This window comes from Populus nigra, chromosome 7 (genome assembly GCF_951802175.1).
Source record: "Populus nigra chromosome 7, ddPopNigr1.1, whole genome shotgun sequence".
NCBI lineage: Eukaryota > Viridiplantae > Streptophyta > Magnoliopsida > Malpighiales > Salicaceae > Populus > Populus nigra.
In genome coordinates, this window is record NC_084858.1 from 19,385,554 (window position 1) to 19,402,367 (window position 16,814).

The 16,814-nt window shown below is 34.3% G+C and overlaps 2 protein-coding genes across 7 annotated transcripts; both read right to left on the bottom strand.

Annotated features, from left to right (window-relative positions):
* Nucleotides 1–1,317: 1,317 nt before the first annotated feature.
* LOC133698773 (uncharacterized) lies at nucleotides 1,318–6,944 on the bottom strand. Of its 3 annotated transcripts, none has more exons than XM_062121828.1 (6): nucleotides 5,955–6,944; nucleotides 4,103–5,060; nucleotides 3,489–4,013; nucleotides 2,849–3,310; nucleotides 2,497–2,716; nucleotides 1,318–1,706 (listed from the first exon to the last, which is right to left on the bottom strand). In XM_062121828.1, exons 1-6 carry the CDS (start codon nucleotides 6,437–6,439, stop codon nucleotides 1,627–1,629), a joined length of 2,730 nt encoding a protein of 909 aa, XP_061977812.1. In that variant the 5' UTR covers nucleotides 6,440–6,944; the 3' UTR covers nucleotides 1,318–1,626. The 3 variants fall into 3 exon arrangements, with proteins under 3 accessions (XP_061977812.1, XP_061977811.1, XP_061977810.1); XM_062121827.1 differs by having other exon boundaries at nucleotides 1,318–1,703; nucleotides 4,103–5,090; XM_062121826.1 differs by having other exon boundaries at nucleotides 4,103–5,090.
* LOC133698774 (allantoinase) lies at nucleotides 4,939–12,696 on the bottom strand. Of its 4 annotated transcripts, none has more exons than XM_062121832.1 (16): nucleotides 12,490–12,696; nucleotides 12,305–12,401; nucleotides 12,089–12,209; nucleotides 11,790–11,863; nucleotides 11,354–11,430; nucleotides 11,069–11,105; nucleotides 10,911–10,996; nucleotides 10,475–10,534; nucleotides 10,143–10,285; nucleotides 9,518–9,644; nucleotides 9,093–9,248; nucleotides 8,902–9,012; nucleotides 8,097–8,207; nucleotides 7,854–7,952; nucleotides 7,478–7,623; nucleotides 4,939–5,060 (listed from the first exon to the last, which is right to left on the bottom strand). In XM_062121832.1, the coding sequence occupies exons 1-15, from the start codon at nucleotides 12,574–12,576 to the stop codon at nucleotides 7,495–7,497; spliced, it is 1,515 nt and encodes a 504-aa protein (XP_061977816.1). In that variant the 5' UTR covers nucleotides 12,577–12,696; the 3' UTR covers nucleotides 4,939–5,060; nucleotides 7,478–7,494. The 4 variants fall into 4 exon arrangements, with proteins under 4 accessions (XP_061977816.1, XP_061977815.1, XP_061977814.1 ...); XM_062121831.1 differs by lacking the exon at nucleotides 4,939–5,060 and adding an exon at nucleotides 7,078–7,310; XM_062121830.1 differs by lacking the exon at nucleotides 4,939–5,060 and adding an exon at nucleotides 7,078–7,352.
* Between the last annotated feature and the right edge of the window lie 4,118 nt (nucleotides 12,697–16,814).

Here is a 16,814-nt window from a genome sequence, read left to right on the forward strand (position 1 = left end):
AAATCTTATATTTTTCCCCTTTTATATATAAATTATAACTTTGTCAACGTTAATGGTTTGAAGAAGAAAACTAAAAGAACTCTAATTTTTATTGTTCATCTCCTTTTGAGTTTAAATAAATTCGCACAATGATTTTTTTTGGGTTCTCTTTTTTTATATGTGTTTTTTTTTTAATCCCTTCATGTCATTCTTATTTGAGATTGAGCTTCATTATTGTTCTGATTTGTAATCTATAAGATTATTTTAATCTTGAAAAAATATCCTGATATTGAGCTAGTGCATAATTTTACAAAAATAAATTTGTTTTTTTTATATGAAAGAAAAATATCCTAATCTTTGCAATGTTGTGTTATTGAACATCCTTTGATTAAACTGCACTACACCTTCCTTGGCTGCCTTTTTTCATGCACAACACTGTCAGCTTCACAAAAAAAAAAAGGACACACAACCTTTGCAGAATGTTTTTTGAAGCACCTGTTCGCCTGGGTACACCTTAGCTGCAAATTACAAGGTCACAGTATAATCCACAGTCTTGATTTCCCCCCTTCTTCCTCCAATCTTGATGGCCTGCTTTTTGTTATGTTTTTCATATGCTTTTCTTCGTTGCCTATTCTCATTGTTGCTGGCAGCTGATTAGCATAGTTCCTGCTCATGATTCTTCCTCGATTTGTTGCTGTTTATTGACATAACCTGCATATTAATTGAAATCATCCATACTAAATGCAATCATCCACTGCAGGACTCCTGCTGATAAGCTTCGTTCCAAGGGCTGCTGGGGTTTTCGGCACTGCCTCACAAAATGCTTTTTGCCTGTTTTTATTTCCCTGGAGATTTGTTGAATGCTTTGTGGACAACTCCTACTTTATCTCCATTCTTAGCGTAGAAAAAAAAATCTAGCCTTTGTCGAGCTTTGATTGTTATTTGGATTCCACTTTCACAGTCGTTATTGTGTTTAAGATTTTAAAAATGAATGGTGCCCGTGTTATGGTGCTTTGAAATTTAATTTCACGCCAAGAGATAATCATATAGGTTTCACTTGTATAATAACAGGACAGTAACCTCAAAATATAATGGCTTATAGTAGCATTAATGCACGCAAAGATGGTGGTAAAAGAGTTCATAGATCTTGTATGAAAAGAAAATGCAAGAATTATGAAATCCAAAGTAAAAAAAAAAAGAAGAAAAAGATTTACCGGGGATTGAGAATAAATCTAGCATGATATTCCATTTGAATGTGCATCAAATGAGTTGGCCTTTTTGATTCAGCTACCATAGTGGTTAGTAACTCTGTGATGTCTATAAGCCAATGTAATGAGGTGCTCAGAATCTCAGATGAGTTTTTATATTAATATCCCTATGCGCTAAAAAAGTATTGTGCCTTGCACCAAATTTTTTTGCAAAACATTGCAAGAGATTTTTGGATCACAGTTATGTAGCCTCCTTTACTCCTGCATGTTTATCCACCTGGAGATTGCATCTAAAAATCTCGCTGATAGAAAAAGGTGCAGTTTCAATAATAGCTACAAATCTGCTCACATTCCCAATTTCAAGAACAAAGTTGCAGAAAACCATCTCTTTTCTTGCAAATTTTACTCAACCAATACCATTCTTCAAGCCTTTTTACCCTCAAACAAGAAAACCATGCACCATGCACCATGCACCATCGATTTGCACCCTATAAATTAAGCAGTTTGCCTCCATGCCTGCTAAAAGTCATTCAAAGCATGAAAATAACCCAAAAAATAGTAGTGTCTAAACTATCTTTGCTTAGCCTAATTGATTCTAATTCTAGGATTTGGACTCCTTTCTGCCAATAGGGTTCTCACAGACAAGGATCAAGGAACTCGCAAACCTGATAGCCTGGATCTTCAAGAAACATGGTCATGGGGAGGTGGTGGCAATTTCGGTGTTGGACAAGCTAGTGGCAACCTTGGAATTGATATTGGCCTTTGTAATGGTGCAGCAGGGGGGGGGGGGGGGGGAGTTGTCAGTGGAGGTGAAATTGGTGGTGGTATTGGCTGGCCTAGTTTTAGTGCAGCAACGGTCATACCAAGATGAAAAGAACAATATTCACCAACAAGAGGACATTCCACCTAACTGGCTAAGGTCACAAGGTTGGTTTCCTCAGCATAGAAAATTTTAAGTGTGTGCCGGTTTAAGCTCACCTGATGGAATCAACATGACTGCGTTATTAGCATAGAAAGTTTTAAGTGTTTCAGTCTAAGCTCACCTGATGGAATCAACATGACCACATTAATATGGCATCTATATTTCAGTTTTAATAGAACTTATTCAATAGATGATAATGAAGTTTTTAAGTATTCCTATAACTCATTTCTTGTTTGAATATAGAATGCAATGGAAGAAGAGAAGGCAACTTCATGCTTATGAAAAGATTTGCGAGTAGAAGTAAAATTAATCACTTGATATAAGCAACTGTACAACCAAAATTCATTGGACTTTCTGGTTCATATTTGGCAACACGTGGATGCTTACCTAGTACCTCCAGTGCGCCCTCCTTAACAGCTCCAGTGCCCATGCCATGCACAACAAAAATAACTGAGAGCGGCTCTCTTGCAGATATGGCCATGTTGAGGTGCTGAGCAGCTTCTTCCACTCGCATGCCTCGCAGATCCACAGTGTTCTTTGATGTCTGCACTCGTGGGCCATGAGAAACCTCCTCATCTTTGTTGAGCTCTGAAAAACTCTGCTTTACCTATAATTCACACCAGAATGATAAGAACAACTAACTTAAGGAATCCCAGAAGAAATAGAAGCAAAGATAGACAGGAATGCCTGCTGTATCTGAAACCAGTGAAACTTCTTCAGGGCCGTGTACCATGCATACCTGTCTCTTCAAACTAGGGACCAAAATGGTTGATTTGCTTTTTTTATCACTTTTAATTGCTCTAATGTCACTTTTCTTCATTCGAACTCTTATTTTACCATATTGAACTAAGACTGTCTCATCATCACGAGGTGCTTCAACTACAGTAGCTAACTTGTTTCCAAGTCTCTTTACAAGAACTTGCTCCCCAAGTTGTGGGGTATATGAGCTCGTATCTGTTTCACTGGCAGGAAGACTGTCACTTGAACAGTGAGCTTCAACAATAGATGCAATTGCTGATTCTGATTTCTTAATCAGTGAATTGAACTGATCTGGACGGGCTTTTCTGAGCTGAGTTTCAACGTTCTGCACCACAGTTTCAATCTGCGAGTTTGCAGCCTTCAGTTCCAGTTGGACCAGTTGGGTTTCCTTTGCCATGAGAGCTTTTACACGCCCATCAAGGTCTTCAGCTTCAGCTTGAATCTTGATCAGTGGAATTGGGTGGAAATAGAGGGGGAGAAAACAAAGAAATCATAACATCAATAAACGAAGTTAAGAAAATATTAATAAGAAAAAGAACACATGCAACAGGAAGAATTATAAAAGAGGATAGAAAAAAAATCAGAAGCTGTTGTGCTCATCTAGTTCTTCTAAATTCTACCTCATGGTAAAGCTCCATAATTTCTGTATGAAGAGATGCAGCTTTCCTGGCCTGAGCTTCCAATCTGTTTCTTTCCTCCAACAATGATTGATACAGCATGCCACTTCGCTCTTGCTGCTTTTCAGGAACTAACTTCTCCACCCACTTCCGTGCTCGTTCAATTATATTACTGTCAAAACCAATTGATTTAGCAATGCTTAATGCATTTGAATCACCAGTACACCCCCAGAGTATCTGATACGTAGGTTGTAATGTTTCAAGAGAAAATTCCATGGCTGCATTCTCAAATCGACTATCCTTATCTTTCAGGAGACTTAAATCAGCATAATGTGTTGTCACAACAGCTAAGTTAACATGATCTCTCAGATAATGCAAGATACTGGTTGAAAGTGCCACTCCCTCAGAAGGATCAGTTCCACTACAAATTTCATCAATGAGGACAAGTGATTCATTTGAAGCCACTTCCAAGATCTTACAAATCCGTGATATGTGCCCGCTAAAAGTTGAGAGATTTTGTTCCAGAGACTTCAATAAAAGATAACCAGAGTCAGAGTTAAGGAAACCAATCAATAGAACTCAGTACATACCTCCCATAAAACAAGAGTAACTTTTACCTGGTGGTCCCCAATATCTGCTAGAACAAAATCAAACCATGGAAGCTTTGGGGTGTTTTTAGCAGGCAAATATAAACCAGCCTTTGACATGAGAGATGCCACACCTAGAGTTTTCATTGAAGCAGTTTTCCCTCCAGTGTTTGGTCCTGATATCACAACCACTCTGGTTCCACGTTCCACTTTAATGTTTATTGGCACAGGAAATTCAGATACATTTTTGGAAGGTTTTCCGGTATCTAGCATGCTATCCTCATCCACCTCCATGGAATTCAAAGAGTTGGATCCAAGAATATTGGACAGGCGTTTTCTAGATGTCCCATGGAGCAATGGGTGTCGTATACCTTCAATATCTATTGATAATAAATAATCTCCTCCACTGGAAGAAATGCCTCCACATCCCTCTGAAGTCCATATGGGACGGACCCCATTCATCCAGTAAGCATAAGCAGCTCTAGCAAAAGAAAGATCAACTTCTATAATTCCATCCAACATATATTTTATGTCCCTTGCTGATTCTGCTATTTCAGATGTAAGCAAGCTCAAAATGGCTATTTCCTCAGCTTTCTCAGAGTCTGAAAGCATGACTTCCAAGTTATTCAATTCAACTGCCTCGCCAGGCTCCATAAAGTATGTTACACCAGAACTACTAACATTTAAAACAACACCATCTGGAATCAAATATCTGTGAGAAGCCCTGACTCCCACACACAACCGGGAGCGGCGCTTCGTTACCAAAGGTTTGTCGATACCCCCAGCTTGAAAAATCCGAGCTGATATTCCCTTCAACAGCCTATCCAGATTTTCCATGTTTCTCTTCCTTTCAGACCTAATGATCTCCAAATCTTCACTGGCCCTATCAAGGATTTTTGAAAGATTGCAGTCTATGCAAAATCCAACTTTCTTCTCCAACTCTATTTGAAAACTGCAATTCTGAAGTATTTCAAGCAGTGGAGCATACCTATTCAAATACAACAAGATCGATGAGATCCTGTCCAAGAAAACTTTGTCATACAGTGGAATTCAATGCTTGAAGGTTCCTTTTCAAGTTCCATTAAAGATTAAAAAAATGTAACATGGACCCTTATTGCAACAGTACCTTGAAATAAATATTCTTTTTTGGCCCTTACTGAAATATGAGAATCCAGCAATGGTATATGATTCATGCCAGTCTCTCCAAATTGTGACCTATCGAAAGATGCACCAGATATTTCTTACCATTGAACAAGTTCACATTAAGACCTTCAAAGCTTTAGATGCCTTGAAAAGAATACATGATCCTATGTATCATCCTGAAAAGGTTGAACGACATTATCTGAAAGTAAATCATCGTCATAAGTTTTTCCCTAAAGCATTCTTTTAAATTAGTGATCCATGTTTATCCAAAACCTACTCAATGTCTTCTACATATCCTTTCCAAATACTTTAGAAGACTTGCATCTTCCTCCAAAAGCACAAACCAAAAGGTGGTCTAACAATAAAGTACTACTTGAGTGCACAAACTTCTACATATAAGCAAACATGAGCATGTTGTCAATATATCAACAAAACAACCAACAAGAATTATTCCAAAATTATAGACCTTCATGCATTTATTCCATCCGCATTAATCATATACCAAACCACAACCATTATCAAAAACACGCATCGCAATCCTTTTCATACTCCAAAACATCACAACCATAGGGCCACTAATCAAGGCCGTCCATGTCCTTCATTTGCAGTGGGTCTCACACGCGCATGAATAGCACACGGCTTAGACTTAGCACAGTTAAGCCACTGCCCTTAGACTTGAGCTTTCGAGTTAAGTGTTATTTAACAATAATGACAAATGAGATCCGAAAGCCAATCATACCTCTCCGAGCAATCTCCACTATCTTTTAACCTCTCCAACACAGCTCTAGCAGCTCTCAACGTCCTTCTCACAGCACATAATTCTCCAACCGTAAGCAAGGTCCCCGAAACAGCAGAATCCAGAATACGAGTTATATCCTCAATCCCTGAAAAATCCAACGGTCCAGATTCCATCACAGCCAATGCAGCATCAGTCTGGTCTAGAAGCTTCTGGCTCTCTTCTTTGCTCTTGCCAATTGGGATTTTTGCGTTTCGAGTGATCGACTGGCCCATCGAAGTTGAAGTGAAGGGAGTGAGTTGGTTACAGAGGGAACTCCATTCTAGGGTTTTAAGAGTTTCGAGTTGGAGTGAGTGAGCTGGAGGAGTGAGTTTCGGTGAGTGTGAATCAAAGGGTTTTGTTAGGGCTTTGGTGGAGAAGGGTGGTTTGGTGGTGAAGAAGAGAATCGGGGATTTTTTAATGAATATGAAGTGATTGAAGAGTTCCATTAATGGAGGATTTTTGAGGGAGAGAAGGAAAGGGATGGGCTGTTTGGCATCAGCTTATCCTTTTCATTTTCAGTTAAGAAACTACTGAAACTAACGGTAGGAACTGATGATGACGTGGCACAACTTCGTTTATAACGACATGTTGTATTACATTCGCGCTACAAATTATTAGATTTTTTTTTTCTTCATCCAAACTGATCCGATAGATTAACTGCAGAATCAATCTAAATTTATTATTTTTATTAAAATAATAGAATTTTGATTTTTTTATATAAAATATCAATATGGTTAAGTTCTATCCGGCAAACAATGTTACTAAAAATTCTATCAAATTAAAAAAATTTAATATGATCAATATTTTGTTTTAATTTAATTAAAAAATATAAACTAATTTAATAACTATATATACAACTTTGAATTAATTAGGGACCCTTTGATATTATTTTCTTCTTTCGTTTTCTGTATTTTTCAAGCTTTATCTATATTCTCGAAAACAACTTGTATCCGTTTATTTATTTATTTTAAGTGCTATTTGGCTCTTGTTTTTTAGCTCTTTTTTATGACCTTAACGTGTACAACATTATCAAATCTTTCACGAACGGTTTCAGAGAAAATTATGAAAGGAAAATTGAAGGATATAGGGCTAAAACTCCAGCATCTCGAGCGAGAGTATCCATCCTTTACTAATACCTTAAATTTTCCATTTAGAATTCAAAAAAGAAAAGAAAAAAAACCCTACAATTTTATTCCCACAATTATATATACACACGGCTCCAATGGAGTCTTCACATTCTTTCTTGGCAGGTTGGGAGCACGGTATTCACATCCAAGCACAAAAGTTAGAGTGCCTGATATGGTTTATGAAATTGGACTGCAAATTGCACCAGACAGCTACTAAGACACCTTGATAGAACTTGAGTGGGAAATGAAAAACATTTTGAAGAGATTAGGAAGCTAGGAAATTCAAAATTGAAACCCAAATAAATAAAAAAGGCCTCTTGGAGAGAAAAAAATTGGAAATTAAACTACAGGGCTTACTGTTCTAATTTGTCCCATTATGTAGCTAAGATAGGAGCACCACAAGCAGCAGGAGCGTGCTTTCCCTCTTTGTAGACCAGGTTTCCTCTGACAAATGTTGCCAAAACTTTTCCAGAAAGTTTGCTTCCCATGTAGGCTGAGATACTCTGTGCACAGCACAAGTGTGATTAGTGGTTTCGACAGTAAAATCATTTTACTGTGGTGATTAGGCAAAGTTCATTAGATGATTGACAATTTGGCATGCAAACTTCCAACTGCAATCATTCACTTTGAAATATCCCATTGATGGTAAACGTTTTACTAAAAACTACTATTTAGAACAAGCAGCATTAGTTCAATGTATCAGAAAGGAGGGTGGAGAAATCGGACAGCATACGGGATGTTTAAGGTAAACAGGAAGATCATTGTTGAGCTCAAACTCCACATTTGGCTCCCATACGGTAATGTCTGCATGGTTTCCTACTGCAATGGCCCCCTGCGAAATGAAGTTCAGCTTCAGGTGATATTAATGTAAACAATGTTATGATCTTTCTCATGTGTTTGCTTTGGTTTTTTTTCCCTTGTTTTTCTTGCCTTGACATCTGCCATTGTTAAGTTGTAGGAAAGAGAAAAGCTTTACCTTCAAATCCTGCCCAGCAACCTTGGCAGGCCTTTCACTCCACCACAATGCCAGCTGTTCCAGAGTTACACCATATTGCCGTCCATGTGACCATGTCACAGGAAGAACAAACTGCAGATGCTCTCAAGAAAATGCCTATGAGTTTCTTAAATGATAGCAAAATAGCAAACATATCTATTATAGACAACAATTTCTTTCTCTTTTGCATTGGTTAAATTATGATCCTAACAATTGACGTGGTTTTTTTTTTTCCGGTGATGGTTACTACAAGTGTTTGAGTTGCTGTCTGTTTAGTCCAGAAATTGTCTAAAGCCATCAGAAAATCTTTAGCTTCACCAGGTGCTAGAAAAGTTATTGCCCGACAAGAGATGATAGAATCCTTGGATGTGCGTACAAGGAAGAGGTTAGCTCTTTTTCATGCACAAGAATGTAAACCAAGTGAGCTGCCATTTGTTAATCTTCTTTTTTTCATATTTGCCTTTAATTCAATCTGAAATATCACTTGCAATAAAATGTTCAAGGTGATTAGAATGTTCTTATGGACAAAAATCTGCATGAAGAGTGAGCCAAAAATTCTGAATTTGAACCTTCTTCAATAACCTGTAATCCAAGTCCACCATGTTACTATTTCCAGTTTCAATGATGACAAGCCAACTCGTTGAAATTCTAAACGGGCACATTGTAAGACAATATTCTGTATAACTACAAGGTTGCATCTCGAGGATGTTTACCAGTAGAGTTTCACATGTATTGGCATTGTAGAGATAAAATAGTTAAAAGAGTTGGTAATAAAAGAAAGACCAACCTGCAAAGAAGATATGCCACCCCAAGCCTTCAAAAAGTTACCTTCATCGAAGAGTTTAAGATCAGGAACTGATGGTGAATGATCAGAACTTAACATGTCGATGTCACCTTCCTGAAATAGAATTCAAATCATGCATAGACAAAGTGATGTGACGAGAAAAGGCAACATATCATCCTGAAATCTGTAAGTACCAATAGAGCCGTCCATAATCTTTCTTTATTAGCTGCGTCACGGATTGGTGGAGCACATTTAAAACGAGTGTCTCCATCCTTAATCTCTTCTGCTGAAAAGGCTAGGTAATGGGGACATGTCTCAACAGTTACGCTGTCACCATTACTTTTTGCTTCCTGTATAAAAGCACAGAAAAAGACATCATAAAAAATATGTGCAATTATCAAGGACATGAAACTGTTTTAACACAACTAAAAGGGAAACGATGACCCTAGGTCAAAACATGCAATTTGATTTGATTTGATTAAATTTGGATATATTCAACTTGTATCTAAATTCCACCAGCAGTGCAGTAGTCCCAAGCATCATTCCCATCCCTCCCCCAACAAGGCTCTATTTCTATGCACATGCACATGCACTCCGTACAAGGAAAATTATATGATACCTTTAGAAGCTGGAGGGAGGAACCTGCATCGGACAAATGAACAACATGAAGATGAGCTCCTTCTGCAGGACCACCAATCCTAGTGTCCTTGGACACTGTCAAGAGCTCTCTAATCGCTGCCTCCTCCCTGGTTAAGGAATGTATATTGTCACTACTTATATGTGCAGACATATATAGAAATCATGCCAAGTGCCAGCCAAACATATACAATGAGCTCATATGAAGATGCCACAGGGAACCTGTTTCTTGATAACATGTAGATGAAAAGCAGGATCTTGAATCCAGATTGATAATAAAATATATGAAAATGTTGATAGTTCACTGAATGACAGAATAACTCGGCCTTCTGAAAATATGAAAGTATCTGTAACTTCTAGCTTTTCCAATGTCTCATCTAGGACAGCATACATCAAACAGAATAAGTAAAAATTGGCCATAATATTATGACACTATCTGAAAAGGCATAACTCTATGCTATTTCATAAGTCAAAAAGTTTTAGCCATATGCCCAACGAAAAAAAGAAACTGCAATCATTTAGATCCACAAGCTAAGTATAGATAAGTAAAATATAGCTTCATGCGTCGCTCACTTCTTCAGAAAAAGAACTCATCAGCAATATCATACCATGATGGTGGCCTTGTCTTAAGGTATGTTGAATAAGATCGAGGGTCATTTTCACCGTCTTCTAAGTAGCTTTCAGAATCTTGGGGAATCTCTGCATGTACAAGTAACGGTCTTCTGTACTTTGCCAGTATAGACAGTCCCTCCTATGGAGGCAAAACACAAAAAGCTTAATACTTATAAAATAGAATCTAATATTGCTGAAAGAATGGAGATAATATAAACAGATATGCAGCATTGATTTGAACTAATAGGTTCCAAACCCCAAACACAATTTTATTTGACCGGATCAAATTTGTTATAAGAGAGGCTAAACCATGCATCAAGAACCCAACCTTGATATGACTGGAATTGGTCATTGGGAAGTCATTGATCCCCGAAGGACACATGAAAGACTGCAAAACAAGAACAGGAAAGTAGTTATATATAGTTCGATGAATGAAAACAACAGAAAATACACGTGCATGGGCATGGTAAACAAAGGCTCTAAAAATTGATTTGGCATCTAGTAAAACTGCAAGCTGATAACAAAGGACGAAATCCATCAAATCCCTCACTGATATGGCATCACTTGTATTCTGTAGCAGCAGATAAGTGCACGCCACTTATTAAATAGTTCCAAAAATATATGCTGAGAGCATGTTTGCAAGGGAGAATACCACTACATGATTTCAAATTCGAGCAGCAAACATCTTGCAATGCATAGAAATATTGTTCAGTGAAAGCTCGTAAGAAATGATCACAGATACAAATCCTAAGATGCTTCCCTACCTTCAAACCAAGAGCACCGGCACTTAGGAGGGCTTCTAGAGAATTTGCATCGAATGCATTTTCAGGAACAAGACCTCCCCAAAAACCTAGTGATACTAGAGCTTAGAAACAGGTCCTTCAAAACATTTTTAAACTGAGATGAGGTTTTAGGAGCATACCAACATCAACGTAGATGTTCTTCTCTGCAGCGTCAATCTATCACATGCATGTCAAAAACATTAGGACAAAACCCAGGAGTTGGTAAACTATAACCTCATTTAGGAAAAAAAAAACCCGTAACTTCATCACCCAAGAAAAAGCAAGGATAATTGGACTTGAATGGGAATCTCCCTAATAGTGTTGGAAAATCAAAGAGCAGAATAAGATTGCAGCTTAATCTTTGCAACTGAAAGCACTGATATTACTGGATGATATTAAAATAATAATCCAACCCTTAACTTTACCTTGAGTTTTAGAGTTTCTGCAGAAACAGTTGAGGGGAAATTATTCAAAGGCATGTCAATCAATGTTGTAATACCACCTGTAAATGGATAGTAGTGCCAAGCTTAGTGCATACAATGAAGCAGAGGAGATAATTGAAAAAAAATGGCATAAAAGATCCCATTACAATAAAACTCAGAAGGTTTCAAACTGCATGAAGATGAACTGACCATAAGAAGCAGGCAAAAAAAAAAAACGAAATACGATTCTGGATGTCCATTGACATCCCATGCCACAGTTTATAAACATTGTGTGAGATTCTTAAGAAGTCTAGACCATGCAGAATTTGGGATATTGAAAAAAAAAAAGGCATCTTCTCTTGACAAACATCAGTGAGGATCACAACATTTGTATAAGAAAATTCAAATTCAGTATATTCTAACAAGCAAAAGAGAGTACCAGCAGCAGCTGCTCTAGTCCCAGAAGGAAACCCCTCCCATTCAGTTCTTCCCGGATCATCAAGATGTGCATGCCTGATGCAATCATATCAAAGTCGTTATTTCATCACTCATTCATATATACTTTAATACTCAAATAAGATACTGCTAAGCTGATGCGAAAATAACAAACTAGACTTCATGGCCGAAGTGTTCTGTCAACAAATATTATAACCAATCATTTTACAAATATTCATTTCAAATTGATCATATTATCTCAAAATGAAGAAACTTCAGGGAAATCAGATTCCTATATCTTACACATCAATCAAACCAGGCATGACAACAGCTTCTCCATAATCAATTATTTGCCCCCTTTTCAAATTACCATGCCAATCCTCTTCCTTAATTATAGACACGATTTTCTCTTCCTTTACCTCCACTGCTTTCACACAAAAAAAAAAGTAGTCAAGAAGCTTGTAACAAAACTTTATAATCCCAGAAAGAAAAACGGAATCGTTATTTATTAAAACAAACCTGCACCAGAAATAACTCCACGAGGTGTCACAATACGCTTACTAATAATCCAGTAATGATTATAAGGAAAGAGGCTACAATCACCTCTTTCAAAGAGCTGCAAACCAACATTTCAGTTAAAAAACACTTTGTTTCTGCAACTATGTATGGCCAGTCCACATCTTCATCACTGTAAGTGAACTTACCGTGGGAGAATCCTGAAAGTAGAAGAAGTAGAGAAGAGAAGCGAGCAGTGCTAGTAGAGGTAAGACTCGCAATTGAAGAGGGTCCATATCCTTTTTCCTTCTTTCTCTATGGCTTTCTTATTCTTATTAGCATGGCTTTATTACACTGGGGAGCAAAAGGTAATGGAAAGATTAGAGGGCGTTTGGTTAGGGATGACCAATCACGTGCGGCGCAGATCAACTTTTGATTTGTTGCTTTGTTGAGTTTTGTCTTCTACTAGGTTCCCCTGCTGGTGGAAATGAGATCAGATTCCTATTAAAGCCAATAGGAAGATGACACGTGGATATAAATAAAACAATATAGTGGGCTCTGGCCTGCTAGCTAGGACAAAATAACTGTGTCTTTGAAGATATTTGTTTCTCGAAACGTAATTTTCAGAAAATTACTTTTCAAGTTTTTTTCATGTTTGTTTGCCATTAAAAAATATAATCAACATAAAATATTTTTTGATCAATTAAAAACATTTTTTAGTTAAAGAAAAATATTTTCCGGTCAATAAAAAACACTTTTCAGTCAAAGAAAAATTCGACTTGGTTTTCAAAAAAATGTTTTCCAGAAAAACATTTTCCAAACTTTATTTGTTTGTCATTAGAAAAGTTGGTCAAAGGAAAACACTTTCCAGTCAAAAAATTTAGCTTGGTTTTCAGGAAAGTGTTTTCCTAGAAAATTTGGGCGAAAACACTTTCCGGAAATTGTGAAAAATTTAAAAATATCATTATTTGCTTATTATATCAAATTTGATCCTCAAACTTTTGATTGATATATATATTTTGTTTTGAATATTTATTTTTTAATTTCATCTCTTAAAATTTAATTTTTATATTAACTTTGGTCTTTATTTTTATAATTGCTATTTGCTTTTTCCTTATTATTTTTTTATTAAAATTTTTTATCTATCAAATTTGGTCCTCATTCTTTTGATTGTTACTTATTTTATTTGAAATAATTTATGAAATGTTAATTATTATTATTTCAATTTCTTAATCTTTTAATTTTTTTATTTTTTATTTGATCTCTATTATTTTGATTATTATTTATTTTATCTGAGATAATTTATGAAATTATATTTTTTTTCAATTTCATTCCTATTCAACTTTTTAATTTGTAAGATTTGTTTCTCATTATTTTAATAAACTTGAAAAAATAAAACATTAATAAGTTATTTTCCAGCTCATTTTCTATAACATAACCAAACACTGGAAAGTATTTTCCAACTTATTTTTCATTACACTACCAAATATCGAAAAATACTTTCCCGAAATTCACTTTCCAGTAAACAAACGGGGCCTTTAGTTGTTTTGTTTTTCCAATCCTGCTGCCTGCCTGCCTGCGTGCGGCAACTGTTTGGTAATTGTTAGTGTAATTATTATTGTTTTTTAAAGTGTTTTTATTTGAAATTATATTAAATAATATTGTTTTATTTTTTAAAAATTATTTTTAACATTAACATACTAAAATAATCTGAAAACATTAAAAAAATATTAATCTGAAATAAAAAAAATAAAAAAATTAATTTTTTTCAAAAACATTTTTGAAATGTAAAAACAAACATGAACCTCGCAGTCTGTGTTTTATTTAATAATTTTTGAGTTTTATGTTTGCTCTCTTGTTATTATTTTGTTTCGAATACCAACTTGCAGTATAGTTTTCGTTGGGAGGCCAACTTGTTAGTAGAGGTGAAAAAAAAATCAAAAAACCGATTAAACCGATTAAACCGAGAAAATAAAAAAAATAACTGAGAAAACCAAACCGTGAAAAAAACAGATTAAAAATTTGAAAAAACCAATCGGTTTGGTTCGGTTTTGGTTTTATAAGCCTAAAGCCAAAAAAACCAAGCCAAATCGGAAAAAACCAAGCCAAACCAAAAAAACCGTCAAACCGGAAAAAACCAAGCAAAACCGGTTTGAACCGATTTTTCTTCTAAAAAACCTAACCAAATCGAACTAAAACCGATCGGTTTGAACCGGTTTCTGTTTGGTTTTGGTTTTTTTATAAAAAATTGGTTTGATTAGTTACTTTTTTTTTATATAAAAACGGAACTGAAAATTATCACCCCTACTTATTAGTCCCCGGTTTTTTTCTTGTTTGGAAAGCATTTTTAAAAGAAATTTATTTTAAATTAATTTTTAAAATATATTTAAATTATTTTAATGTATTAATATAAAAATAAAAAAATAAAAAAAATATTTTAATATATTTTTAAATAAAAATATGTTAAAAAATAATTGTTATTATAATTTTAAACTATCTATCTAAGCTGGCTTTCGGTGGGCTCAAACCTGTATTTAGGAGGCTTAACCAATGACTTGGATTGCATGGTCAAGGTTAATAAGCTATTATTTTATCCAAGTCTAAAATGATATTTTAAAAAAATAAAAAATATATATTATTTTAAATAAAAATTAAAAAAAAATGATAAATTTTACCAGGATTTAACCACATCACCCAAATTTATTCAAGTGTATAATTTAAAATAAAATCTAACATGGTCTAGGGTCAAGGTCGGCTTTGCAGAGTTTCAACCCTAACCCTCTTTATCTTTACAAATCTAACTTATAATTAACTCTCTTTTTTAATCAACAAGAAAACCTGTCAAAATTTTATAGTTTTATTTTCAATTCTTAGTTTTTGGTACTTTTAATCAACAATAAATTGCTAATTGGTCAGAGTTTTGTGCCTAATTATAATTCATTGATGGCTATTTTTTCTATCATTTTCGGTTTGGTTTTTATTTAAAAAAAATAATCAAAATGAAAAAAAATTAAAAAAAAACCAAAACCGATTTAAACCAATCGGTTTCGGTTCAGTTTTTTTAGAAGAAAACCCGATTCAAACCAGTTTGGCTCGGTTTTTTTCGGGTTTTTTCGGTTTGGGTTCGGTTTGATTTTTTCGGTTTCAGGCTATAAAACCAAAACCGAACCGAACTAGTCGTTTTTTCAAATTTTTAATCGGTTTTTTTCATGGTTCAGTTTTTTCAGTTATTTTTTTTCTGTTTTTTCAGTTTAATCGGTTTTTTGATTTTTTGTTCCCTCGTACTTTCTTCATGTAATTTATTTAATAATATAATAATTATTCTACTAAAACCAAAATATAAATTATAAAACTTGTATCATAAAACTTATCACTGGAAAAATGGGAACATGATAATTTAAGAAGAATTAATTAGCCTTTCCACGTGTGCCAATAATCCATCGATAATTTAGAATGATTCAAAATTATTTTGGCTTCACAGCAACGAATCTCGCAAATTGAGAGGGAGAATTAAAGAAATGACGAGCTTTGAAAAGAACACAGGAAAAAAAAAAAGCATTCCGTAAAATTCATCTTATATTTTTCACATTTTATCACTTTATTTCATTTAAATCGAATAAATTGTAAATAATTATGGCTAATTTAACTTCAATAAAGAGATTGTTTTATTTATAATTAATAAAAGACTTGTGGAGTAGATATTATTTTCACATACATAAAATATTAAGGATTTTAACATTATTTTTTATTATTTTTCATTATTTTATTTTATCTTTATATTGATTGTGAATTGAACTTTATATTATTTTTTTTGTTTTCATCATGTTATCATGGTATAAAAAAATATTCTGACATTAAATTAATGCTTGATTTTGTAAAAAAAAAAAATATTGGGTTGATTGTTTATGAAAAATTAAGAATAAGGGAATCAAAATTGACAGTGAAGCAAAAAAGATGTTTTTTTTTGTTACTATTTTTAGTGTTTTTTTTTCTATTTTTGATTTTTTTTTGTCATCAAACTTTTTTTTTAATTATATCATTACATATTATATTGATAGGGAAATAAGCTTGATAATCTTTTTTTATTTACTTTCTACAAGGTCATCATAGTGTCAAAAAATATCATAATACTGAGTTGATGCTCTATTTTAAAAAAGTAATTTGATTTGATTATTTTTTGAAAATTTAAAAATGAAGGAATCAAAGTTGACATCTAGACAAAAAAAATAAAATTAATGTTCATCCAACATTTTTTCTAAGAAAATAGCCCATAGGATTTTTCAAGCTTTATTTTTTATCTTTTTAGTTTGAATATTTTGTATTTTGATTCAAAACTTCATTTTATTCACATATAAATAAGAGAGAAAAGAAAGGTATCAAAAAACAACGAAGGAGAGAAGAAGAGATAGTGTCATTGGTTGATCACATCCCAACAATAAAAAATATTGATCCTCATGACAACGAGTTCTATTTGATAAGGAGAATTTCATTTACATGTTTTAAAGCCTCAATCATGAATTAAAGAAGTGGATTG

What these genes read in the sequence shown, in the direction of transcription:
- LOC133698774 (XM_062121832.1), bottom strand. Translation starts at nt 12,576, where the DNA reads ATGGACCCTCTTCAATTGCGAGTCTTACCTCTACTAGCACTGCTCGCT. An exon ending in CAGAAACTCTAAAACTCAAG is followed by an intron (nt 11,106 to 11,353) that starts GTAAAGTTAAGG and finishes TGCATGTGATAG; the next exon opens with ATTGACGCTGCAGAGAAGAA. An exon ending in GAACATCTACGTTGATGTTG is followed by an intron (nt 10,997 to 11,068) that starts GTATGCTCCTAA and finishes TAGTATCACTAG; the next exon opens with GTTTTTGGGGAGGTCTTGTT.
- LOC133698773 (XM_062121826.1), bottom strand. Translation starts at nt 6,439, where the DNA reads ATGGAACTCTTCAATCACTTCATATTCATTAAAAAATCCCCGATTCTC. An exon ending in CAGATATTGGGGACCACCAG is followed by an intron (nt 4,014 to 4,102) that starts GTAAAAGTTACT and finishes CTTTTATTGAAG; the next exon opens with TCTCTGGAACAAAATCTCTC. An exon ending in TCCCTAGTTTGAAGAGACAG is followed by an intron (nt 2,717 to 2,848) that starts GTATGCATGGTA and finishes TGTGAATTATAG; the next exon opens with GTAAAGCAGAGTTTTTCAGA.